General features: G+C 42.3%; 1 protein-coding gene and 4 non-coding genes across 5 annotated transcripts in view; all 5 read left to right on the forward strand.

Annotated features, from left to right (window-relative positions):
• The window catches only part of LOC138977218 (AT-rich interactive domain-containing protein 3C-like), a 125,979-nt gene extending 104,117 nt beyond the window's left edge, over positions 1-21,862 (forward strand). The window contains exons 4-8 of the mRNA XM_070350126.1: positions 105-288; positions 7,889-8,094; positions 16,504-16,704; positions 16,985-17,233; positions 20,040-21,862. Of these exons, the coding sequence (XP_070206227.1) occupies positions 105-288; positions 7,889-8,094; positions 16,504-16,704; positions 16,985-17,233; positions 20,040-20,149 (950 nt within the window). The 3' untranslated portion in view covers positions 20,150-21,862. The remainder of the gene's footprint in view (positions 1-104; positions 289-7,888; positions 8,095-16,503; positions 16,705-16,984; positions 17,234-20,039) is intronic.
• A 3,734-nt stretch (positions 21,863-25,596) lies between these two features.
• Trnaq-cug (transfer RNA glutamine (anticodon CUG)) lies at positions 25,597-25,668 on the forward strand. Its single transcript has one exon. It is a non-coding gene; the product is annotated as a tRNA-Gln (tRNA).
• Positions 25,669-26,138: 470 nt separating this feature from the next.
• Trnaq-cug (transfer RNA glutamine (anticodon CUG)) lies at positions 26,139-26,210 on the forward strand. The gene has a single exon. It is a non-coding gene; the product is annotated as a tRNA-Gln (tRNA).
• A 976-nt stretch (positions 26,211-27,186) lies between these two features.
• On the forward strand, positions 27,187-27,258 carry Trnaq-cug (transfer RNA glutamine (anticodon CUG)). The gene has a single exon. It is a non-coding gene; the product is annotated as a tRNA-Gln (tRNA).
• Positions 27,259-27,400: 142 nt separating this feature from the next.
• Positions 27,401-27,472, forward strand: Trnaq-cug (transfer RNA glutamine (anticodon CUG)). Its single transcript has one exon. It is a non-coding gene; the product is annotated as a tRNA-Gln (tRNA).
• Positions 27,473-27,500: the final 28 nt, after the last annotated feature.

Here is a 27,500-nt window from a genome sequence, read left to right on the forward strand (position 1 = left end):
ATCATCTCCACTGAACCGTATCCTCATATCCTTACGACATCATCTCCCAATCATTTCCACTGATTGGACCACATCTTCAACATCTTTTTCGCGTGTATTTGCAGGATCTCCAGTGAACCGCATCCCGATCATGGCGAAGCAGACGCTGGACCTGTACGAGCTGTTCCGCCTGGTGGTGTCGAAGGGCGGCCTGGTGGAGGTCATCAACAAGAAGCTGTGGAGAGAGATCACCAAGGGCCTCAACCTGCCCTCCTCCATCACCAGCGCTGCCTTCACGCTCAGAACACAGTGAGTGGAACGTCCTTCCTCAGTGTCGTCATTATCCTGTTCTGCTTCTGCTGCGTCTGCTCGTGGTCCTTCATTTTCCTATTATCCCTGCTCCTCTTTCTCTTCCCAGTCTTCCTCTATTCCTATTTCTCTTAATCATCTCCTCCTATTCCTCTTCATCCTCTCCTCCTCATATGCTTCCTTTCCTTCCTGATTGTGATTTTCTACCGTGTGTCCTACCACCTTGCTCTTCTTCATCTTCTCCTCTTCCTCCTCCTCTTCTTCCTCTCCTCCTATTCTTCCTCTTCTTCTTCCTCTCCTTCTCTTCTCTTTCTCCTCCTATTCTTCCTCTCCTTGTCTTCCTCCTCCTCCTCCTCCTCTTCCTTTTCTTCTTACTCTTTCTCTTCTTCCTTTCCTCCTCTTCGTCGTTCTCTTTCTCCTCCTACTCTTCCTCTTCATCTTCTTCCTCCTATTTTTTTTCTCTCTTCTTTCTATTCTTTCGTTTCTTTCTGCTTCTGCTCCTTTGTCTTCTTCTCCTCCTTGCTCTTTTTCTTCCTTATCCACGTTTTTATTTCTCCTTCTTCTCTTTTTTTCGGATCCCTGTCCCCGCCTTCTCCGCCTTCTTCTTCAAGCACTGAACAGCTTGATTTCACTCACAGCTTATAGTTCTAATAACAAGGTTGCATGAACCTTTTATCACACAGAAAACGTTGTAGATTATTAAGAACAATATTGTTTGAAGCTATAATTATGCAGAAATCGGTCGTATTGAAATGGAAAAAAAGTATTTGTGATTATTTACTGTTGAAAATATCCCTTAACAAAAATAAAGAAGGAATACACAAAGACCTAAATCAAAACACAAGAGAGGGGGGGGGGACATAAATATTAAGACAAGAACGAAGTAAAAACATGAGAGAAAAAAGAGAAAGAAACAAAAGAAGCCAAAAACTTGGCTCCGAATTTTACACCCCTCGCAGATCAAGCACGTGTGGCATTTTTACAATCAATCGTGGATCCACGAAGCAGACAGATTGAGCATCGCGACTCGACTCCCGCAAAGCGCAAACAAGTCACTTCTTTCACCTTACATTTCAACAACCAGGCGTTCTAGTAAAGAAACATTTAATTAGCCGAGCCTTGAATGTCGAGCACAATATCGAAAGAATCAATCCCCGCTCCGACCCGCCCCTCTGCTCGTTTTGCATCATCTCTCCGATTGCTGCAAGCCTCCTTGTTCAGTTAGATTTTGGTGTCACGGCTATTCAAATGTACACTCTTCGATCCGCATTTTTGTGTTGTTTTGGTAAAGAAAAAACGAGACATGTTACTTATTGGCCACTAACCCCACTGGGAATATCCTGTGTTACATTCATTGAGATTGTCTTCATAGGTGGTCTCTTTCCCTTTGTTCTAGTTTGTTTTATTTTTTATTATAGTTCTCCTAATTTTTCTTCTCTATCCATTCTCATTTTCTGTAGTACTTGGTCTCTCAGTCTGGTACCTTCTTCAGTGTACATTCTTCTCTCTTTTTTTTCTCCCCTTTTCAATTCGTTGCACAAATATCGTTTGACTTCTTTGGGATCTTTCTCTTCCGTTTTTCTCAGACAACCAGTGCCACCGACTTCAAGCTAAAATGAGGCGATTCTCAAACCAGTCTCCTTCTCTGTATAAATAGTCTTCTTCTTCTTCTTCTTCTTCTTCTTCTTCTTCTTCTTCTTCTTCTTCTTCTTCTTCTTCTTCTTCTTCTCTATGTCCCCTTGCACGTTATAACAGTTTCTTGTCCACATTGGATAGAAAACGTACCTCGATTCCACTCCATGGCAAAGTTACTCAACAGAGACCTTTAGATACAACCAAATCACGATGTAATAAGCAAAGACAAAACTGCATCGAGGTTATCATTTTTCGAGTCACAACCACTGCGCCACACCCAACCTCCACAGCAGAAGACAGCGCCAGAAGGGAGCGAAAAAAGGATGACATCGTAACAGCGCCATGACGCGCGTGAAAGGGGGAGGGCCCAGCTCGATTCCGGCACGATTCCAGAAAAAGACAGAGAAGAGGAGGGAGGGAGAATCGAGCATAATGTGGAATTCGATTTGCTCGCATCATGAGCCATTGAACACCATGCAGCTGGTCGGCTGCGAGCGGGCGGGAGGCGGGAGGCAGGAGGCGGTCGTTCTTGCGTCTAATCGTTTGCTGTGATCACAGCGTCACGGAATGAAGGGATTTATTGAATGCAAGCAAAATGGAGCAGAAAATGTGGAATCATTGGAACTATGGTTGGATGTGCACATTGAATTGTATGAAATTGTATGAATTTGTTTGTTTGTGTTTGTTTGTTGTTTGTTTGTTTATTTGTAATGAAGGAAGGAAAAAAAGAAGGAAGAGGGTTAAGAAGGAAGGAGTCGGCTAAGAGCCTAGAATGAACTCTTGCGATTTTTTTTAAAAGTTGGGGTGTTGGGGGGTGGGGGGGGGGGGGGTCGTTCATACTGATCATCACTTTTCAAAGAAATCTTTTGAAACTATTCTGCCCGTTAGTACTTCTCTGAACTGAACAAACTCCCAAGACTTCAACACAAGCAGCTGTTCAAAGGAAACCCGGATTCACAGCACCATAGCTGAGCGAGGAAAGAAAGGGGTGTGGGGGGGACCTTGATTCGACCAAATGAGGGCCATGTCGCCGACTCTTACGCGATCATTTTCACAGATTAGCAGGCTTCCGCATACCATGTTCCGGCGTCTTGGCCTCCCCGCTGAATGCGACCGTGTGAGGATGGAAGGCCACGGATGCCAAGAGGGAAATTTGGTTAGCGTGGCCCGGGGCCTGATATAAAACGATTTGAGGGGCTCGTCCCAATGAAAAATTTATAAATGGCTGCAAATGGTGCTACTTTATTATTCCCTAACCTGATCAGGCGGGCCCGGCGCGCTCCAATTTGATCTAATCAAGAAAAATTATGTAACGGCCGCGAGCGGTGCCATGAAATATTCAGCCTACGGTTTGGATGGCGAGGGAGGAATTTGTACCTAGCTGTTAAAGAGTATGGTGGATCAAACTTACATATGCTTGGTTGTTGATGCGGTTTTTCGCTTTGCCACACTGTGTGTGATTTGATAAGTCTCTTGGTGGTATCTTGTATTGATCAAGATCTTATATGTGTACTTGCTGCTGCTACTGTGATAGAAATCATTCTGACCACTATAATTATGTAGCAGTTTCATGTAAGTTTTGTCATATATTTGCACTATCTTTTCACGGTGTTTCTGCGCTACTTTTTTTTCTTTTTAATTGTTTTTTTTTAGTTCGCATAACTGATCGTGAAGTTTGAGATGTTTGTATTTATTGTATAACTGGTCAGAACGTTTGAGTTTCAAGTCACGTGAAGTTCTGTTTTTTCGTTTTTTATTTTTTTTATTACAGTCCAGCTTTTTGAGTTACTATAATCTCAAATATTATAAAAGTGATCGTTACGAGCAATTAAGTCAGTATTATATTTAAAATTTATGGAATAAAAACTTCTTTTTTTTTAAACAGAAATAACGAAAATAAAGACAGAAATAATTAGTCATGATGCCAGCACCCTCTCCAATCAGGATGCCTTCGTTAAAAAGAGCTGCGCTGAATGAAGTATTTCATTAGGATTTATTTCCCCTTTGATTGCAACATTTTTGTTTCAATCAATTTCGTCGTGGTTGTAATAGAAAAGTCGTGTTCTTTTGCATGCTTCTTGTTTTCACTGGCACAAGGTCCCGTCTCGTAAATTCTTATGGAAACAAGTAAAACCAGATGCACAAACAATCTTTTATGCCGCTCGACTCATATGTCACACATTTTTACATTTATCCATGTTGACAAGAGTACTTTACTTCACCCCATAACTCGGATCCTCCATCCATGCCCTTAACCCCTTTCCGGCTCTCTCCGCAGAGCTGCCTCTTCAGTAGCCCCATCAAATCTTCAGTCTCCGCATTTACATCCCTACCGCTTTGTTGTGCCTACGAAGTGTGGAGAGAAGATACGTACTTGATTTTGAGGAACAGGTCGCTTTTCTTGCTTACAGAATAATGAGGCAAATTCTTGTTTTGGTATGGTATAAAATAAGAGCGTTTTGAGTTTATTTATTTATTCCTTTTTTTCTGAGAATGTCAAATTCACATTCATGAAAAAACTTAGTTTGATTACTAGACATGTATGATATGAATTCATATTTCGCAAAATCAAAACTGATTTGACATTCAACAGTTCAATTACGTCTTGGTCTAAAAGACCTCATAGGTAACTTAGAAATCGAGGTGCCTTGTTTCCTTTGCAAAGTGCGTCGCAAGAGGATAGGTGTCCTATATTTTAGGCAACGCACTTGAAAAGAGCACGGATACATTGTTTGAAATTAGCACTGGTTTTCGTCTTATAAACGTCTTGCTTTATTACACGACACAATTTATGTTTTGGCTTTTATATATAGACACGTCTGTGCTCTTTGGGAACTATTGTTGCTCACAGCCTTGCTAACAGAAAGGGCAAACACATCAGATCACTTTGTGGATTACTGAAATAGCAGCGTTCGTCCATAGACTGCCTCATATCAAAACCCTTGGCAAAACGAGCAGGGGCGGTATCGGTCCGAACACTTCTTTCCACCATTCTTCCCCATCATACACACACTGTTGTTATTCTTTCATTCAACATTTCCCAGTGCGTTCCTTGGCTTGTCCAGATGTTCTAGGAATGCCAGGCTTGGATTGCCGAGCATCGCCAATCGGCGGCCAGGAAATGTGATTGTCAAATGCGCGCACATAAATAAAATCGGCTGTAAAACTCCCGGCATGCAAAGCTCCCCCTCTCTCGCCCCGTCTCGCGAAACGAGCGTGGATTTGTGTGCATCAGGTTTTCATTATGACAGACGGAGATTTAAAAACGGAGTTTTTGCTGTTTACACAATATTGTGTATCTCTAGCTCTGTGATGGTTGTATACATCTTGACGATGAATCTTTTCTTTCTCTCTGTGGTTTTCTCCTTTTTTACCCCAAAGAACAGGTTCCTGTTTGTATTCCTTCGTGACCATGGTGATCATTTGTTTTCTTTTTATGAATACGGAAACCTTGTTTTCATGCAGTAAGACAACAGTAAATATGAATGAGGTAGTAGTAGCATGGGGAACAACCCAGAGCTGAGTCCCCTTCGTCCCCCCCCCTCCCTCCCTCCCCTCCCCAACCCCACCACACATCTCCTTCCCATCAAAATCACCTGGCACTCCACACGCATGAAAAAAGAAAAAGAAATCGCGAGCCTACTTGTAAATCGAGGAGGGTGGGTGGGGTAGTCCATTAAAACAATCAATTAAAAAACACATCTGCAAAAGGGGTTCTTCTCGAAGCACATACATACTGTCGGTGTGTGGTTACGTTTAAATTCGCCAAGGTACATCGCTCCCTTCCCTACCTAATCCAAGCACGTCTCATCTTGATCCTTGCACTCTCATCCCTTTCTGACCAGAAGAGACAATTACTGCTTTCTTGGCAAAACTTAAAGCACACTTACACATTTCTGCCCTGGGTGGACAACCAGCATTTGCCAACATAAAACGAGAGGCACTTAATTAAATGCTAGCGCTGCTGTACGTAGCTTTCATTGAAGCTTGCTATACGGAAGCTACAGCAAGGGAAAGGGGTCGTGAAAAATAAGCAGGCCTGGAAAGGCCAACAACTGCTGTGAAGTGAACTAATTAAACAAGAGCAATGAAACGGAGGTAGAGCGATATAAAAACACCACAGCTTCGTCGTAAAGTGTCTTATTTTGGAGAAGGAGGCTCAAGGGTTGTGAAGTGTGTGGAGGTTTTAATGTTGTGTCTGCCTACGCCGTAAAATGTAAAAGAGATCCAGGCCATGTTTTGACTGAATGGAGTAAATTCGGACATTATACCGATATCTAGCTGTAATGAATAAATCATTTTTAAAAACAATGATTGTAGGTTCCGACAGTTTATGTGCAAAAGGTTGGTCCACAAAAGGGATCTATCCACCAGTTCACCTTCAACTGAAAGGAAGTGGTTAAAAACTTTAAAATCCCTCAGACGTTCTTGATGCTCACGGCTCGAATGCAGCATACCTAATACCACACCTGCAGTTCACCTGGCATTTTATACATGCCAAGGACAAGCAACGGTCATCAAAATGTCTTGTCCGGCGATCACACCTGTAAGGTGAAGAGACACTGATGGTTGGGTCCGTCGCGATATAACCTTCGTGGTTGAAAACGACGTTAAACACCAAATAAAGAAAGAAAGATGGTTGGGTGTGCTGCAAGGGGCGGACATGTGCCCGCTGCTATCGTCTTCTGCCCCGCAGTGTTATGGGTTCGGACCCTGACTGTAACATGTGCGGCCCGCGTGCTGAACGCTGCTGGGCGTGACGTGGAGATTGTCTTCTGTGTTTCTAGACAGTAAAGTTTGAGTGGATTGGTGATGCTAAATGATTATAGAAATGTTAAAAGAATTTTTATCATGGCACAAGAAAGTGTTTTCTCCGAAAATGTGGAACAATGCAGCATGTCAATGCATGACTTGACAGTAAACGACGTCCCGCAAGCAATAAAAAGAAAGACAGAAACAAAGCAAGCAAGAAAGAAAGAAAGAAAGAAAGAAAGACGGAGAAGAAGAAAGAGACTGTTCATTTCACAACCATAATCTTCGCCAGGAAAAACAAGATTATTTTTTTTAATTAAGATACAGACACCTTCGCCATTCCATGCAGCCAGTTCTAAAGCCACTTTCTTCCCTAGCTCTCAACACATTCCTTGCATCAAAGCCACCCAGCCACAGAAAGCATTCAGACCCGTCTGTATACCTGATCCAAGGACAGTCTGATCAAAACTTACGATGCATCCATTATTCACGCGAGCTGTTTGTCGCTCCGGGATCAGACGATGGATGTGCAACATGTCAGAACACAATTAATGCGTGCATGTTACTCGCGTATCAAGAAGACGCTGCTATCTGCATGACAGGAGGAATGAAGTGTTACGTCTGATGCCGAAGAATTATGAAGACTGAGCGGGGTGAACGTGCAGGTGATGCCAGTGTGCACTGCACAGACAAGGCACGATGTCAAGAATTCGACATCGAGGCGGTTATTTTTGTGCGTATTAATATACCATTGTGTCTGTGTTGATTTTTGTTTAACTTCCATGCACCTGCACGGTGGGGGGTGGGGAGGGGGGTGGAGAGGGAAAGAGACAGAAACAGAGAGAGGCAGACGGGCAAACAAGCAGACAGACAGATAGACGGTCCAGATAGATTGTTTGATTGTGAATGTCTGCCTTGGTTTGTCTGTATCCATGTGTGTGTTTCTGTCTTTTTTCTCTCTAACACTAAGGTCCCTCATAGCCAAAGAAGTTGAAGGGATGTTAAAACCCAACTACCAATTTTAGCACAAAGAGGGGTAAAGCTAAATATTTTACTTTCCTACCTTCCTGCAACACCTTCCCACCCCCCTCTGTCCCGTTCCCACCCCCCCATGCTCCCCAAAAGTATTCGCGTGCCTGCCCTCCGCTACCCACGACACACGTGAGGGTTTTCTCCCAACTATAACTTACCTCCTTTTTACCGCTAATTTCAGATATATGAAGTACCTGTACCCCTACGAGTGCGAGAAACTGAAGCTCAGCAACCCCTCAGAACTGCAGGCAGCCATTGACGGCAACCGACGCGAAGGACGGCGATCAAGCTACGGCTATGACCTGTCTCCCGGACCAACCCTTGTACCCTCCACGCACCACCTCAACGGCTCGCTCATGAACGGCAAACTCGGGCGAGGATCTCCAGGTGAGTCGGTTGTTAATTGCTGAATCTCCTCATACACTCTTCCTTATTCCTCCACTAAACCACCCAACCCCTTCCCCATTCCCCACCACCCCCCCCCCTCCACCACCACCACAATCACAATCCTCCTCTACTTCTAAGCGATCCAACATGATCCTCTATTTCAGTTTCCTAGAATCATTACCTTTGACAAGGAAACCACCATGTAAAATCTACCATTCGAAAGAACGATTATGTTTTATGAGAAAAAAAACACGTCCGCATATACACGTTTATGCCAAGTTCTTAAGACACAGGTACCAGGTACGATCAAGATCCTATTTAGGCTTTTTTTAATTTTTAGAACTCGCCGGTACGCACACACTACTAAAGCCAAGGTCGGAAAAAAAGAAAGAAAAAAAGGCCAACCAGGTCACAAAAATAAATATTGAGAAATGATACACCATCGTTATCCCAAATAACTATACAGCGCGTATCCCCTGATAGTCCCGGTCGATTTTTTGGGATCGCGATAGGCAGTATCACTTTAATCATGTTGATTAATGATCAAGCAAGGAGCGGTTTGCGGGTAGACAGGTAGTCATTAGACTTGCCCCAGAGTCACTGTCAAGTCTGTTGAAGGGATCTCGTGATATTAGCGTCCAAAGAGCCGGTATAAAACTGTCGTAGCGACTACAAGCTTGGCCGATCATCATGGGTCCCTTGGGGTGGGGTGGCCCGCAGTGTATCAAATTGCATCTCGCCTTCAGACAATGGGCACTTTGCATCCAACAGATGGACTACATGCAGGCGCTGGCCTCTTCAGTCTTCAGTTGTCTGTCCTCGCCTGCTCTGTCTGTCTTCAGCTTACCCAGTTTTGAGGAAACGCGCCGTATTCTGTCCTTTTAATTTATCAGTTAATGTGTATCAAATTCTGTCTCGACCCTAAGGAGTGAACATTCGTGTTCCAACAGATGGCCCGCATGCGGCCGATGGCCTTTTTTTTAGTCATCAGTTCTGTGTCCTCGCCTTGGTACGTTTTTTTTCCGCGTACGTGCTCAGTCTTAAGATTGTCAGTAAAAATATATCTTGCACAGTGTGTCAAAAAGATTTAAATTCTGTCTCGATTCTGCTCAGTGGATATGTTTATTCCAACAGATGGGCCGTATGCGGGCGATGGTTTCTTCTAATCATCGGTTATCTGTCCTGCGACAAAATCTGTCTTCAGTTCTATCAGTGTTGTGAGCTGTGTACTTGAATTTGTCATTTGAATTCATCTCTATCAGCTTCGGTCTCTACCATACTCCTATGAACATTTTGTTCAGATCGGCACCAAACTGTGGACGTTACTGTTCGAACAGATGGGCCGCATGCGGGCATTCTGTTTGAAATGTTAGCGTCCGTCCACGTTGTAACTCGTTTCACTCGATCTTGAGGATATATGTCCCAGGCAACGTTATCCACTGCTTTTTTTTCTACACAAATACATAGAAACGAAGGAGCAGACTTCAGGCTGTACAATTTCGGGTCAGACCGTGTTCGTCTCAATACTGATTTCTCTGAAACGTTTGCAGCTTTTAAGAAATGTCTCCCAGACGAAGGGTGGCGGAGACATTTCACTTTAATGACACACTGAAGATGATGATGAAGATGGCTCTTTTGTTCGCATTCTAATGTGAAAATAAATTTGAAGAACAGAACCCAAGACCCACCTTTGCCCGCACTGTGTGTTTTCAGTTCCGTCTTTGGTTCTTTTATAACCATGGATCGCGTTTACGCACGATTTTTGCGTATTTGACGCATTTTAAAAGTCGCTGACGCGTTTTTTTCGCCGCGCCGCGTAAGCCATACGCAAAAATATTGTAACTTTTTCTTGTCTTCACGCAGCGCTTTTGCTCTGACTTAATAATCACCCGATCCTGAAACTGACTATAGGGCTCGAGAAGTGACGACACACATGAAATCTGCGCGTCAAAACTATGTTTCGCAAACGAACGTAACGAGGGTATTACCAGATAATGTCTTGTCGGATAATGAAACAGACATTAGCTGCTCTCCCATCTCGCGCTTCCAAAAGGCGGAAAGTGTGTCTAGTCGTATTAGAGCGGGAAACAAACTCGCAAGGCCCGAAGGTTGGAGACAGCAGGGGTGTTATTCGACAGGCGTGCGCGGAGTTCGACAGGAAAACTCGCCGTATTTAGGTAAGGAGTGTCTTTAAGTCTTTCGTGCGTGTTTTGTTTGTGTCTGTACGTGTTTTCGTAGTACGCAAAAATATTGGTCCGTGACGCGTTTTTTTCGTTTCGTTGCGTATGACTTACGCGTTTTTTAAAAAGCTAGCGCGATCCCTGTATAACTACTGTAGCCATCTGCTGAATCTGAAAGTGAACACACGCACGCACGCACGCACGCATGTACGCACGCACGCACGCACGCATGCACACAGACACACACAGACACACACACAGACACACACACAGACACACACACACACACACACACACACATACACACACACAAACTATCCGAGTTTTAGGAAAACATTCCTTTGCAACTTATTTCAAGAAGACTAGGATTTAAGTGTGTAAAATTTAGAATTCCGCATCGGTCTTTTACTGAAGTCCGACATTTTCTAAAGATAACCTTTATTCCTTGTAAGCAAAACATCTTCAGGGTACACAGCATTACACATTTTGTTGTTGTTGAGGGGTTATCTTTCTGAAAATGGCTCAATATAAAATCAAATAATTTTTGCTCATTAGAAAATTAATCACTCTAGCAACAAAAAAGGCAAACTCTTGCCATCAAATATTTACGAGGTTCACAGCATAGAGCGCCCTAACCGTTTAACTCTAAAACGCGCCGTTAATTACGCATCTTCCAGAAAATCTGGCAAAAATTCATCAAACACATGTGTTTTGCACTATGAGGAGAAGAAAGAAGAAGAAAAAAGAAAATCGCCACAAAATGATATTTGCAGACGAACTTCCTGAGGAGCAACTTGAGGCACCGACTACGCGGTCGATTAAAACGTATTCTGTTTGAAGCTACCTAGATCGTGCGGAGCGGAAATCAAACGAAACGCGAGCAAGCAGACAGCCCCCGAAAAGTCAGCACGACGATAGGAGCGAATCAATTTAATAGGCGAGCTATAATTTTGATATCCAATTGCCCCATTGTGCGAGAGAAGCGGGCGGAGATCGAGATGAAATTATAAACCGCACCGATTGTTCCCGAGGTGGTGTCTCGAGCCCCGCACCTTATCTGATGAGGACGCTCATAAATCATGGCCTCAAATGGCCACCCTAGGTGCTCATGGCATGATGAGAAGTAATTTGTAGTCTATCATTTGCCCGGTAACTCTAGCGCGTCACGACCCGTTTTGAAAAGATGCCTTCTCTTTAGGAGTTGATCTGGGGTTTTGTATCTGAATCGGTTCGGTGTGAGCCAGCTGAGTTCTATTTTTCTAGACGTCCTCAGAAACTTGATAACTGGGATGCATTCTGCTCTTTAAAATAGTGTCTTGGAAGTATTAAACGTGAACTGAAAGGGCTGACCTACTTTGATTTCCTTCAGAGGGGTTATGATTTTATTTTCACTATGTAACAAGCTCTTGTTTTTTCTGATATCGAATCGTTTAACGCAGAGTTAGTGAGAACTCGAGTGTTTGGACTTGTTTTGTGTCATTTCCGAACCTTCAGCTTATTATGAAACAGAAATGACCCACTAAGAAAACTAATAAAGAGAAAGAAATTATTTTTTTCAATTCAGTTGAAGTTTTTAAGAAAAGCAAAAAGAGTCTGTAAAGCGACAGAGCGAAAGGAAATGAGTTGGATAGGTTTACATTTCTAAGCAAACAAACAAAGGACCACAGTGTCTGATGTGCGGTAGGTTTTTTTTCTTCTAATATATTTATATAATTTCTGTCTATATTTTAACGACGTTGCGAAATAATACTGTCACCAGTAGGCAGGTGTTTGTTGAAAAGAAAATCAAACTATCACTGCACTTCGCTGAACGTCATCAGCAGCCTTAGACGAGCTTTAGTCAAGACATGAACTAAAAGGAGTGTGTCTTTAACGAAGTATTCGTTTTCATTCATCCCTGCCTTAAATTCGGTTATCGTCATATTTCTTGACAAGCAAGTCGAAATGACAGGGTGAGCAGAGCAGAATTAGAGGCCGAATTTTGATCTGCTCTTATACTCTCCCGTTTCACCGCAATCTACCCTGATATCAGGGGCTGAAATCGGTCCCAGGCCGGGTACATTTCTGTGGGGATTAAGCGGGTGGACAAAATTGTACCCGGCTACAGAGCTACCTCTGTGCGGTGTTAGAATCGTTTGTACTCCCTTGACGATATTCATCTGCAGCTGAGGGCAAAACAGATCGCTCGTGAGCGGGGTAAAAATCGCTCGGCTTTTTGTTTTCGGAGAAGAAATGAAAACTGCAGACGCTAAATCTCCAGTGTGGGACATATCATCAAAACACCTTCCTCTGCTAAGGTCGTTTCTCGTCTGCGCAGCATAAACAGTTTTTGAGGCATTTTTCTTGAAATGAAAACAGAATAAACCAGAATGTGTATTTTATTCTGTTTTCTTCATTTGCGAATAAAAACCAAAAGCAAAACGTATTACATCCTGGTTTTCTCACACCTATCTGGTCGGCGTAGTAAAGCTAGAGGTGTAAATGTCTTCCCAGGTGATACATTACTTTGAATGCAATTCACAAGAAACACACATGTTTGCATGGGGAAAATGTAGCGGATGTATAGCTCTAAGGAAATAATTTATATCTGTCCCCTTGCAAACTAAGAGATAACCAAATGAGAAAAAAACTACCCGGACACGCTCGCAGAAACAAACACGCACGCACACACACAAGCACTAACACACCCCCACCCACCCCTACCCCCCCCCCCCCCCCCACGCACACACACACACAGGGGATGGGAGAGAGAGCGAGAAAGAGAGAGAGAAAGAGAGAGAGAGAGAGAGAAAGAGAGAGAAAGAGAGAGAAAGAGATATTATCAAGAAGGCAATAAAACGGGTATTCATGTCGGAACACGTACAATCTAAATGGACTATTTTCCGGACAATTGAGGTACCAGACATAAGATCTAATTGCACCTTCCAGACCGTGTAATTATCATGAGATGAGTATCTGAGCATAATTGCACGCAATGAATAATCCGGGTTTTTATTTTTGTTTTGTTTATTTAAAATTTAGTAAACGGGAAACGCTATCACTGGGTTTTTGGATTCCGGTTATAACGTTTTAGATCAGATCATTCGAGATATATGATATATGACAAATCAGGTCACAGAAGATTGTTGTGTGCATTTATCTTGTACATTCTCCTTCAATTAGGGAGGGGGGGGGTAACAGAGCAGAGCATAAATGGGCTATCGTCATTGAACTGTAGAGAGCTCCTGGATGACAAGGTCAAAACTCACTATCCTGCAAACGGGCATTATTACAACAGCTCAATAGACTGTAGAAAGGCTGGTTACCGGCAATTTGCCCATACGAATGTCAGGATATAACGGCATCGCTTGCTATTGTCATCATTTTGTTCATACTTGACACAGTATGAATTTTTCAACCGGGAGACAAACCATCATGGCTGCGAAGGATACATCAAGCAGGCACGTGACCCGGTCATTAGCCAATCAAAGTGACCAACGTTTCCGATGAATAATTTATTCTTAATGTGACGATATGGGCGCCTCTGCTATGTTCAATGTATACAAACGACATGAGCAGTGAGTTTTCTGTTTTGTGAATTCCCGTAAGACATGTTATGTAATGTGAACATACATTTTTCAGTAAAGTAATTCTTTTAACCGGTGAATGAGATTGGCTGTGTCACTGTGTACGTGTCTGGGTTGTTGAAGTGTGTGTTCAACTCCGCGATTCAGTCAGCAAATATTTTGTTGACAAACTTTAAGGCTGAATTGCAAGCTTTAAAACAGAACACTTCTGAGATGTCCACGCGAAATACTCAATGTACTTACTTACTTAGGCCATTATGAACCCCCGGGGGAGCATAGGCCATCGACGACAATTCTCCATCCGACACGGTCCTGGGCTGCCCTTTCGATCTGGCTCCAGGTCTTCCCCTGCCTGTTGATCTCTGCTTCAGTGTCTCGTCTCCAGCTGTTGCGCGGCCGGCCTCTCTTCCTTTTCCCTTGTGGATTCCACTTCAGGGCTTGCCTCGTGATACTGGATGCTGGCTTTCTCAGGGTGTGCCCTATCCAGCCCCATTTCCTCCGGAGAATTTGCTGCGCCGCTGGTTTCTGGTCAGCTCTCTGCCAAAGGTCTTCATTTCGGATTCTGTCCGTCCATCTGATGTTTAGGATGCGCCTCAAGCAGGTGTTGACAAAGATTTGGATCTTTCCCAGCATGGTCTCTGTTGTCCTCCATGTCTCACACCCATAGAGAAGAACAGACTTGACGTTTGAATTGAAGATCCGAAGCTTCGTCCTTTGGCTAATCTCCTTGGAACTCCAGATCTTCTTTAGCATGACAAAGGCTCCCCGTGCTTTCCCAAGCCTTGCTTTGACGTCCCTGTCCGAGCCTCCTTGTCCGTCAATGATGCTCCCCAGGTAAACAAAGGACTCCACTTCCTTGATGGGCTCCCCATTGATCATCACCGGATTGTCGGCTGTGGTGTTGGTCTTAATCAATTCGGTTTTCCTTTTGTTGATCTTGGAAATACTCAATGTAATCATTCTAATGTATTGTGGCACGGAATTTTCGTAAAACTAATTGACGTGAGGCTAAACTTATATTTTCATTGCTTAGTGCACTAAATCGACCATTCATAGGTATATAAACCGTACGGGTCCCCCTTTGCTCTAAATGTTAAGAAAGTTACCTCCGAATGATGGCACCCACGCGGTCAATATTTTATTGCTAGGGAAATCAAGAAACAATGGTTAGAGAATCATCATTACGCGGCCCTCGCATTCATTTTTCACGATACGAGGCTGATGAGTGGCCTTCACAATACATTATAACGGTGATGGCATGGATCAAGATTAGTAATTCATCCGCGACAGATTCCTGTGCGCGGTTGTTGCCCTTCAGCTGATTTTAGAATTCGTGCGTTTGGATTTGTTCTATTTTGCTAAAGTTCGTCGTCTATTGATCTTTTTCCCCATACATAGTTTTGACTAAATGTTTTAACATAGAGGGGGGAATCGAGACGAGGGTCGTGGTGTATGTGTGTCTGTCTGTCTGTCTGTGTGTGTGTGTTGAGCGATTCAGACCAAACTAGTGGGCCGATCTTTATGAAATTTGACATGAGAGTTCCTGGGTATGATATCCCCGGACGTTTTTTTCATTTTTTCGATAAATACCTTTGATGACGTCATATCCGGCTTTTTGTAAAAGTTGAGGCGGCACTGTCACACCCTCATTTTTCAATTAAATTGATTGAAATTTTGGCAAAGCAATCTTCGACGAAGGCCAGGGTTTGGTATTGCATTTCAGCTGGGTGGCTTAAAAACTAATGAGTGAGTTTGGTCATTAAAAATCGGAAACTTGTAATTAAAATTATTTTTTATTAAACGATCCAAAAACAATTTCATCTTATTCTTCGTCATTTTCTGATTCCAAAAACATATAAATATGTTATATTTGGATTAAAAACAAGCTCTGAAAATTAAAAATATAAAAATTATGATCAAAATTAAATTTCCGAAATCGATTCAAAAACTATTTCATCTTATTCCTTGTCGGTTCCTGATTCCAAAAACATATAGATTGATATGTTTGGATTAAAAACACGCTCAGAAAGTTAAAACGAAGAGAGGTACAGTAAAGCGTGCTATGAAGCACAGCGCAATCGCTACCGCGCCAAACAGGCTCGTCACTTTCACTGCCTTTTGCACTAGCGGCGGACTACGTTCAGTTTCATTCTGTGAGTTCCACAGCTTGACTAAATGTAGTAATTTTGCCTTACGCGACTTGTTTTTTTCTCCTGCTGCTTAAGTGTGATGTATGTCGCTCATCTTTTCTTTTCTTTTATAAATTATTATCTGCTTTTTTAGCCCCAATGAATTTCAGTAGTTTTGCATTTCACGGTGAGGTGAATAGCTTCGTCTTTAACCCCCTACTCCCCCCCCCCCATCCCTTAATGCAACCCACCCCATCCCCAACACCGGGACCCAAACGTGTTCTCTGTTGCTTATTAGTATCAGTCCTTACGAGTTAATGTCCAAGGGGCGACCGATAAACTATTGGTCTCTGTGCTGCAGTCTAGCCTTTTGACCACCACCTCAACCCTTCTCCCCCTTTCTACAGCAAGATCTACACGCCCCATTCAACCCCTACGCTTTGCACAATCGTACACACCCGCACACGCAAGGCACACAATTTAATACATCTATTTCTCTCGCAAATAACTAACCTCGCCATTCTCTGTTTACAGGAGGGGACCAGTGGACTAACGGTCTGTGTGCCACGGACTTCTGGGGTCGTCCACAGGGCATCGAGTCGTGGAGGGCAGCCTCCCCAGTGCTTGACCTGTCCAACAAGACCTCGATCAGCGCGGCGGCCGCTTGGGCAGCCCAGAACAGAGTCCCTCCGCATGTACTGCCCGCCGCCCTGGACACACACCATTCTCAGATAGGTAAGTCCAGTGGAAGTGTTGTATATAGGGTGTGTTGGAGACTTACAGTGATTTTGTGCAGAACCTCTTCCCCCCCCCTCCCTTCCCCACGTTTAAAACTTCCAAAAGTTTGAGAAAATAAAAGATAAAAAAAGTCTTCAAATAGACCGTGGCTAAACTAATCGGTTCCCGAGCCACTCCGGATAAATTTACAGACGCCATCGACAGAAAAGCTGAAACAGCAAGGTCTTCTTCAACCCATCGAACTCTTATTTATTTTGTCTCTAATTACTCTTTTCAGATGACGACGACAGTCCGCCTCACACCCCTCATCCCAACCCGCGAGGCCTGACGGAGCGTGACGCTTTAGCCATGGAGGCCGCGTCACGCGCCATGGAGGAGGCCACCCGTAAGATGGAGGCCCGTCTACCCGTGCCGCCCGCCATGGACAGCGGTGGGAGCCCACCCCGAAAACGCCAAATGACCGAGGATGATAGGATGATACCCCATGTGAGCATGCCCAGCGCCCACCTCAAAATCACCAGCAGAAGTGAGTTATTTAACAACAAAACAAATTATCTTTTTTTTAAAAATTTTATTTGATTTATTCTCTTTGGTTGGTTCTCTTGTGCACACAATGCAATGACCGGCTTTCAATCCAAAAACTGGCACAATACTACGAATTCTCTCTCCCACCCCCCAACTCACCCCCTCCCGCTCATACCCTCAACCCCCTATCCTGAGCTAAATGAAGTATTATGATGCGGTTGTTGCATTAATATGGTAGTCTTGGCGTTGTTGATTTATTTGTGTTGTTGTTGTTGTTCTTGTTGTTGTTGTTGTTGTTGTTGGTGGTGTTGTAAACGTGTGACTATACCAAGGTGCTTTGTTTACGGATCGTCCTCCTCTTACTCGCACATCCCTCCCTGGTTTGAATGTGGATGGGTATCAAAGGGATTCTCCGAACTATGTGAACTATCATTACCTGATAATATCCAGCTTTTGCTGATCCAAACATTCGGTAAGAAAATGGGTGAGAAGCCATCTTTAATCATAGGCTTCATTTCAGTAATGTGTCCACCGAACAACCCTAAACTACTATCACGGCATCAAAACTCAAGAAACCTCTTGACAACAAAAGTGAGCTCATTTCAAATCGTTCAGGGCTTGATGTTACAAACTGTCACAAGGGTGCCCCGGCGAAATTCGACGAGACTACCAAACCGAGACGAATCAAGCACAATCCGAGCTAGACTCTTGCTCGCACCTACCTCCCTCTCTTCCCGAGTTGTCCGATTTCTTAGGCACATGTAATCATAGTCTGTAGATGAATCCAGATAATTACAGCGTTCTCGGATTTGCTATTGTGCAGAGCAGGTTGAAGTCAATTTCTATCCGATGAGAATGCGAGATTAGAGTGTTATGAGAGAGGACGCGCCGTCTCTGATTGCATTAGATGACAGACTGAGACGAAGGGGAGGTAAGGAGGAGAGAATGTCACATTGTCGTCTGCTGCTCCCAGATCTGCCCTCAAAGGTCAAAGGTTATTAGCTACCTCGCGAAGTGGGTGTTTTTGCTCTGTGTAAATGTAAGGGAATTACAAAATATGCCACTGTGAAGTGAAGCTAACAAAAAATGTGTTAGAAGAAGAAGAAGGCATTCGGGACTTGAATGTGTGACGTGCGTTCGTTCGTTTGGTAGCAAATGCAGGCTTAATAGCCCTTTTAAAACAAATCTATGTAGCTTCTGTGCAGAGAATACTTTAGGGTGTATAAGCTCACACAAAACACCTGACATTTTCTGGCAGTGACGACATAGGTGAAATCTAAATCATTGCCTTTGATATATATTTGTCTGTGTGACATATATATGGAAACATATGAGACCGGGAAGAAAGAGGAAGATTCTGAAGATATGGGCTTTGCAATCCAAGTCGGTGGAAAGCACTTGCCTAATTTTGCTTGCTAATACAAGTATTAGACAGTTTTAATGGCATGCAAGACACAGACAAAAACATCCCCAAATGGTCCGTGGTTTATAGAATCGGCTTTTCAAACCTACTTTCTTGTTTGACTTGATTCAACATATCACGGCTTCATTCATTTTCTTCGACACGAACAAATTGAGTATGCCTATTACCAAGCAAAAGTCAAACTGGACGAACATGCATGCGTAATATCTCCTTCCCACACCACCTTCTCAGCATGACAGTGTATAAAATCAGGGAGAGAGAGCACGTGAAATATAGTAGATGAAAGTGGGACGGGTTTGTTTTTGTATTACTTGTACAGGTAAATAACATTACGACAAGGCAGTATCCCACTACTTTTTTGACGAACACGTGTGAACTGGTTAAACCAAAAAGGTATCCTTTTGCTGGAATTTATGTTTTCGTCTTTTTTCGGTCCGTAAGATAACTTACAAATAACCTCAAGATGATTTCTAGAACTGCACGCTACCTTGCCTCGTTAAACTTTGTAGGACGCATGCCTTTCTTTTTTCTTCTTTTTTTTCCTGTTTTAACTTCTGACTTGCAATTGCCCACTGCACAGTACGCATACGAAGTAAACAAAAAGGGGTCCAAATCCTTATCATTCATTCTCAACAAATCTCATCACGTCAGCTAACTAAACAACAACTGCTTCTAAAGAAAGCACTTGACGTCATTTAGCGTCACATGGCAGTTTCAAGATGGCGTCACTGTTGGCAAGCCGCGTTTAGCTATCGAGTTCCATGATCAGCATGTCTCTGTGTCTTCCCACAGAGAACCCTTTGACAGGACGAAGACATGACAGCCACACTTCTGTCATCGAAGTTTCTGTAATATTATTGTCTGGTCTAGTTTACTGATGTCAAGAACTTCGATGATTTAGTAATGGAGGAGTTCTTTTGACACGCGGGGGGGGGGGGGGGGGGGGGGGGGGAGAGAGAGAATTAGGAGAAGCAACCCGTAATACTTCTGTGGATGGACAGTGATTTCTTTGAAAGTTGTTGCTGGCTTGGTGATGTCAAGTGTTCTCGGTGACTGGCATGGTCCGGTTAGTGCAAGTGCGTCGAATGACACTCAGGAAGTCACGATTTTAACTAGGCGTGAAATCTGAACCGTGAATTTGTTTTATTTGTGCGAGCATAAGGCATGTTTTCTTTTCCTTCTGTCTTCATTGCTTCAAATTATTTTACTAGTATTTCTGTTGTTGTTGCTGCAGCTGCTGCTTTTGTTGCTGTTGCTGCTGCTTCTTTACTTACGAGCCCTGCACACTTAGTTATCATACTATGTACTCGACGACAAACTACGGGCTCAACTTACCTCCGATCCGTTGCATTGTTTTAACGATATGTTGTCTGTGTCGTTTCAGATGACGGACGATCGGAAGTGGACGGGTCACTCGTGGTCACCATGGAGGTCAACGGGATCATGTATCAAGGCCTCCTCTTCGCTACGGCCCACCCAGCCAGGCGGATGTAGGTCAAGCTGGATTGGACTCCGATTCACAACGTCTGAGACTGGCAGAGGCTTTTCTTCTGTGTGGATCTGCAAAATGGACTCGCACAAGGCTCTCTTGGCGGCGGACTACCGTAGTACACTTGCAGAAGGCTTTCTAAGCTGTGCACTTTCAAAGTACACCTGCAGAAGACTTTCTTGGGTGTTCACTTTCAAAGTACACTTGCAGAAGGCTCTCTTGGCTGTTCACTTTCAAAGTACACTTGCAGAAGGCTTTCTTTGCTGTTCACTTTCAAAGTACACTTCCAGAAGGCTCTCTTGGCTGTGGACCACCGTAGTACACTTACACGGAAGGCTTAATTGACTGTGCACTTTCAAAGTACACGTGAAAAAGCTTTTTTGGCCGTGGACTTTCAAACTAGGTGTGGCGATTCATACAGCTGATCTGCCGTCTGACAAAACACAGTGTCACAGTGTACATGTGAGATGAACATTATGGTACCAAAATTTAAAATTGCAGTACCTTGAGAATTCAGCCAACCATTTTTGTGTATGCGACGGATTAAAAGAGGCATTGAGCATAAAACCAAAACAGTTCTAATTGTAATTTATGTCTGCGATATTTGAGGTGTGGGTATGCCTTGTTTTTGTGTTTTTACATGTGTTGATATTGATCATGTACTTTTTTCACTGATGATAATTCTGCGCAAAATAATAGAGATTGATTACATAACATTGTATGAATGTTGAGCAACTTTGTTTGTTTGTTTGTTTGTTTGTCCCAAACGGTGGTTCAAAGGTCATTTTTATCATGGTTGTGAATGTGATGATTGATGGCCACGAGGCTGTGACGTTGATTTTAAACAGTCGTGAAAAAAACTATTAACACGTGTCACAAAGTCCCACACAAATTCTACTACGATATGTATGAGCTTTAATTACAAATTAACGGCTTCGGCACCATTTAGGATCTGTGCTTATTTGCTTTCTGTCATTATTGTTTCTTCCTTATATGTCTGCTAAATCCGTTTGTTTAAACCATCAGAGATGTTTTCATCTGAACTAAGAAGAGTGTTGTTCAAACACTCTTGAATTTACTTTGGGCAGAACGGAGAATTTGGCATTTACAAAGTAGAATATACTGAGACGATCATTTGTGACACTTTACAGTTTTGATTGAAATCCAAGAAACACACCAAGTGTTCAACACACTGTTTAATGTTCGTATAATGCATTGAACCTGTCAGTCCGGGTCTACAATGTTTGAAGGCGTTTTTCCCCGTAAAATGCAGAGTTTCTCGTCAAAGCACAATTAGACAGCAGTGCACACATTTCAGACGGAAGCCTACACGTTTCCACTTTTCGGGACGTTTGTTTCTTTTGATATTTCGATGATTGTGCAAGTAAGGCTTGCAGCGCAAATGCATTCACTGGTGTCTGTGTGTCTGTCTGTGTGTCTGTCTTTGTGTGTTTTATCTCTATCTTCCCATGTTTTGTGTGTGTGTGTGTGTGTGTGTGTGTGTGTGTGTGTGTGTGTGTGTGTGTGTGTGTGTGTGTGCGCGTGAGTGTGTGTGTAACAGAGAGAAAGAGAGACAGAGAGAGATGATGGAACTGTATTTTTCAAGGAAAGAAGCTTAAGGCTTCGCCTTTTATTACAACCGGTCCTTGAGAAAGAGAGAGAGAGAGAGAGAGAGAGAGAGAGAGAGAGAGAGAGAGAGAGAGAGAGAGAGAGAGAGAGAGAGAGAGAGAGATTCATTATAAAATTTGGTCCGTGGAAAATGGGGACAACATGTTTTTAACGATCGAGGTAAGCTATTCTGATACTATTGTAGATTACGCCTTGAACTTACATCTTATCAGAGTATCAACAAGCCTATTTGCAGAATATTAATGTGCAATGTTTGAACCAATTTGTTTTGTTAAAATAGCCCAACACACACTTTAAACTCCTTTTTGCAAGACTGACACACGAGCTTACAATACTGCCTGCCTCTTTTAAATGTCCTGATTATGTTAACGATGTTCATGAATTGGAGTGAGTGTGTGATAACAAACCACAACTCATATACTCAGTGGAAAAAAGAATCAAACTGCATGGTGTTTGTAACTATTTCTGAATAATAAAAGCTTTATTGTGTGCTTTTTTTTATGTATTTGGAACCAAAGGTTTGCTTATATATAGTATCGTGTAGTTTTGACATTTTCCTTTTCAAAGTGGAAAGACTAGTCCATGTGTTATGTATCTGTGTCGTAGAATTTATTTTAAAATGTTGAAAAAAATTGAACTCGATCGACAATTGATTTTTGTCGTTTTCATTTAATGAGACACGCTTGTGATTTGTGATTTTGTGATTAGTGAACTCATTGAGATAGTAGGTATGTGTGTGTGTGTGTGTGTGTGTGTGTGTGTGTGTGTGTGTGTGTGTGTGGGGGGTGGGGTGGGGGGTGCATGTGCGTGCGTGCGTGCGTGTGTGTGTGTGTGTGTGTGTGTGTGTGTGTGTGTTTGAACATACACCCTTGAACTTTAACAAGAGTTAAAGGGTGAAAGATGTACGCAATTACCTGTGTGGTTGTGCTGCACGGACCGTACTGCTGTGTGCATGATAAAATACAGTATACAAATATGAAAGAAAATGTTTAGAAATGCCAGCAAAAAGAAATCAATATTGTGAATAGTTTTGCACATGTCATATTGTACATGATCGGATCAGTTTACATCTTTCTTTTTACCGGCAGGGTAAAAGGAGTACCAAAATAAAACGTATTGATATTGTGAGTAGTTTGTATGTTCATGTTGTTTGATCTGAATGGTTTGGAGATTTTACTGAGAATGAGACATTCTTATCCCCGGCTATAACCGTTACACTTTCTATAAACCGATACCCCTGAAACCGGTCGCATTGCAATATTGTCAGTGTCTCATCCTATCAGTTATCACAGTCACACACATCAGAAAAATGCGTGAAAACCTCGACGTTTTTCAAAGACAATCAAAACGTTCATTTTGTTTTTATTCACACACACACACACGTTTGATTGGATAAGATAAGTTAACGTAGACACTGATCTACCACAACTTCACATTTATCAATTAGAGAAGCAAACACTGCAATTATTAATAATCACTTTTGCGCAGTTGCCTCTTGGGAGCATTGTCTCAGATTTATTCGCATACCAAAAACGCTAATGGATTGTAAAGTTAGTTAGTTCTTGGTTAATCATTCGCACAAAATGTCAACCATTTATCTGAAATACTCTAGTCCGACTCCAACGTATTATTCTTCATTTTATACTCGTTCACCATCAAAATCTGTTATGAAGCAATATCAAAATTAAACCAGCTCATCATCGTCTGAACAAAAGAACAAGTCATGTTTTCACAACCTGTTACTTATAGAATGGACCACAGCTCTAAAGCTCTTAGATTAATAAAATTATGTATATAATCACCGTGCAATTATTACTATTTGTTTTATTTTATTTTTTATTGTGGACGTGTTTTGTCAATTACTACTGAACTGTATTACCTCGTTTTTGAATGATTGTGAAATACTGTTTCAGATTGTTTATATGTATGTACGATGAGATTATTATCGTGCAAATTATCTTTTCTTTCTTTTTTGTGTCGGTTTTTCTCTGTCTTCTGTACAGTTCTCAGTTAAGAACATGACTGTGTTGTTTGTTGATTTCAGTATGTGGCAGTTGAAATAAATTCTGTACAGAGTACACGTGGTTTCAAATCAGTTTTTTTAATGAGATTGAAAACAATTGATGAGAGTGCTATGTTTGTCTGTCTGTCTGTCTGTCTGTCCGTCCGTCCGTCCGTCTGTCTGTCATGTCTGCATTGCGCGCTCTCTCTCTCTCTCTCTCTCTCTCTCTCTCTCTCTCTCTCTCTCTCTCTCTCTCTCTCTGTTTCTCTCTCTCTCTCTCTCTCTCTTTATCTCTCTCCTTCCCCTGCAAAAAATCAGTACAGACAAGATTTGTTTTAATTGACCACGAGATACAAACAATGCACGCAAACAAGGAAGAGACCTCATCGGGAAAAATACTGATAACAGAACAAACGACTTGACAAAAAAAAAAAACTAGTCGCGTGAAGCGATATAAAAACATTTTGTCAATCGTTATCAAACTATCAAGATCAATAACAGAAAAAACAGTCATCGTCAAGACTACCTTTAGATATTCTCTGCTAAGCCGCAAAACCCAGTAGGGTCACGCTCGCCCCCGCGAAGCATGCGACCGTACGTATAGTACTTGAACCTAGATTCATCCATTCTGAGCACATTTTTAGAGTAAACATGAAATATCTATAAAAAAAATAATAATTAAGGAGAAGATCATACGTGATCATTTTTTAATCTGTAACAGAAAATTCGATTTTAATGACAACTTTGAAAAGCAAACTAATTAACTAATTACCTAATTAACTAATTTTTAAGCTTCCCAGCTAAAATGCAATCCCATAGTCCGGACTTTGTCGAAGATTGCTTGACCAAAATGTCAAATAATTTGGTTGAAAAAGTGAGGGCGGCGTGACAGTGCGGCCTCAACTTTCACTAAAATCCGGATATGACGTCATCAAAAATAGTCATCGAAAAAATGAAAACACAGTTTGGGGATATGATACCCAAGAACTCTCATGTGAAGTTTCATGAAGATCGGTACAGTAGTTTTCTCGGAATAGTTCTATACGCACACACATACACACAAACACACATACACACACACACACACACACACACACACACACACACACACATACACACAAACACACATACACACACACACACACACACATACAACACTACCCTCGTCTCGATTCCCCGTCTATGTTAAAACATTTCGTCAAAACTTGACTAAATGTAAAAACACCTAGCAGTTCATCCATCTACCCTTCAGCCTTTCCATCCATCCATCCATCCATCCTTCCATCCATCTATCCATCCATCCATCCATCAATCGGCGTTCAACCAAAATCAAGCACCTTTTCGTACATTGCTCAGCCTAACAAAAAAGAGGATTGTTCGACAGATGATGATCACAAACGGAACAAAGGCTAAGTTCCGGACTGTGACCAAATCAAACAGAAATAAAAAGTTAAAAGCGAAATGAAAAAGCAAACATTACCACCAAAAAGTAAACGTTTGTACGCATGTGCGTTGTTGTTTTTCAGCTTCTCTGATTTAACTTTCTTACTTTTCTCCTAACCTATGATTAGTCGGTTTGTCCTGGCATTTTCTCAGCAAAAGAAAACAAAATCTTTGCCATGTGCCTTTGATTGAGCTGGCTCACTGGCTTGACAGACTGTGTGTATACAGTAGGCTTTCTATCTGTACACCGCACTTACGTCACTGTTCCAAAAATAAACAGAAAGGAACAATAGCGGCAGAAAGGAATACATTACAGGGCCCAAGTAGGCCCTACTCGGGAGAGGTATAAGATACCTGTGAACACCAATTTCGCTCAGCGGTTCCATGGTGTAATGGTTAGCACTCAGGACTCTGAATCCTGCGATCCGAGTTCAAATCTCGGTGGGACCTAATTTTTTTTTGTATAGTTTTCATTTTTCTTGTAAGACAACTTAGTATTTTGAAGTCGTACTTAATTATTGTGTATGTGTTCTGTATTTTTTCTATGCCTATTTTCTATTTTCAAATGTGTCTAGTGTCTTTGTAGTTTTTGCTCAATCATCTCAAATCGACTTACCCGTTGCTATTCACTCAAACATACACACACGCCGACGCTGACACACACGCACACACACATACACACACATTTGTACATACGCACGAAAGCACGCACACACACACATACACACACTGCACACACACCGTCACACACACACAGAAACACACACACGCGGCACACACACACACACACACACACTAACACACACACACACACACACACACACACACACACACACATGCTCGTACAATCACACATCAACACACACACACATACAACACAAACAAACACAAATTACCTGCGAACACCCAGTCCCTTCAGCGGTTCCATGGTGTAATGGTTAGCACTCAGGACTCTGAATCCTGCGATCCGAGTTCAAATCTCGGTGGGACCTAACTTTTTTTTCTTGTTCTAGTAAAACACACACACACACGAACACACACACACACATATGCTCATACAATCACACATCAACACACACACATAGAACACAAACAAACACACTTTACCTGCAAACACTCTGTACCCACAGCCGGTTCCATGGTGTAATGGTTAGCACTTAGGACTCTGAATCCTGCGATCAGATTTCAAATCTCGGTGGGACCTAATAATTTGTTTCTTTTTCTTGTTTAGATTTAAAAAGTCGTACTTAATTATTGTGTATGTGTTCTGTATTTTTTCTATGCCTTTTTTCTATTTTCAAATGTGTCTAGTGTCTTTGTAGTTTTTGCTCAATCATCCCAAATCGATTTTCCCGTTGCTATTCACACAAACATACACACACACCGACGCTGACAAACACTCTCTCACACACACACACACACACACACACACACACACACACACACACACACACACACACAAACACACTATAACACACACACACACACACACATGCTCACACATCAACACACACACATACAACACAAACAAACAAACAAGTTACCCGCGAACACCCACTTTCCTCAGCGGTGGGACCTAATATTTTGTTTCTTTTTCTTTTTCTAGTAAAACACACACACACACACGAACACACACCACAAACACATACACACAGACATGCTCACACAAACACACATCAACACACACACACACACATACAACACAAACAAACACAAATTACCTGCGAACACCCAGATTACTCAGCGGTTCCATGGTGTAATGGTTAGCACTCAGGACTCTGAATCCTGCGATCCGAGTTCAAATCTCGATTGGACGTAATATTTTGTTTCTTTTTCTTTTTCTAGTAAAACACACACACACACACCACAAACACATACACACAGACATGCTCACACAAACACACATCAACACACACACATACAACACAAACAAACACACATTACCTGCGAACACCCAGATCTCTCAGCGGTTCCATGGTGTAATGGTTAGCACTCAGGACTCTGAATCCTGAGATACGAGTTCAAATCTCGGTGGGACCTAATATTTTGTTTCTTTTTCTTTTTCTAGTAAAACACACACACACACATACACACAGACATGCTCACACAAACACACATCGACACACACACACATACAACACAAACAAACACAAATTACCTGCGAACACCCAGATCACTCAGCGGTTCCATGGTGTAATGGTTAGCACTCAGGACTCTGAATCCTGCGATCCGAGTTCAAATCTCGGTGGGACCTAATATTTTGTTTCTTTTTCTAGTAAAAC

This window comes from Littorina saxatilis, linkage group LG1 (genome assembly GCF_037325665.1).
Source record: "Littorina saxatilis isolate snail1 linkage group LG1, US_GU_Lsax_2.0, whole genome shotgun sequence".
Classification (NCBI taxonomy): Eukaryota; Metazoa; Mollusca; class Gastropoda; order Littorinimorpha; family Littorinidae; genus Littorina; species Littorina saxatilis.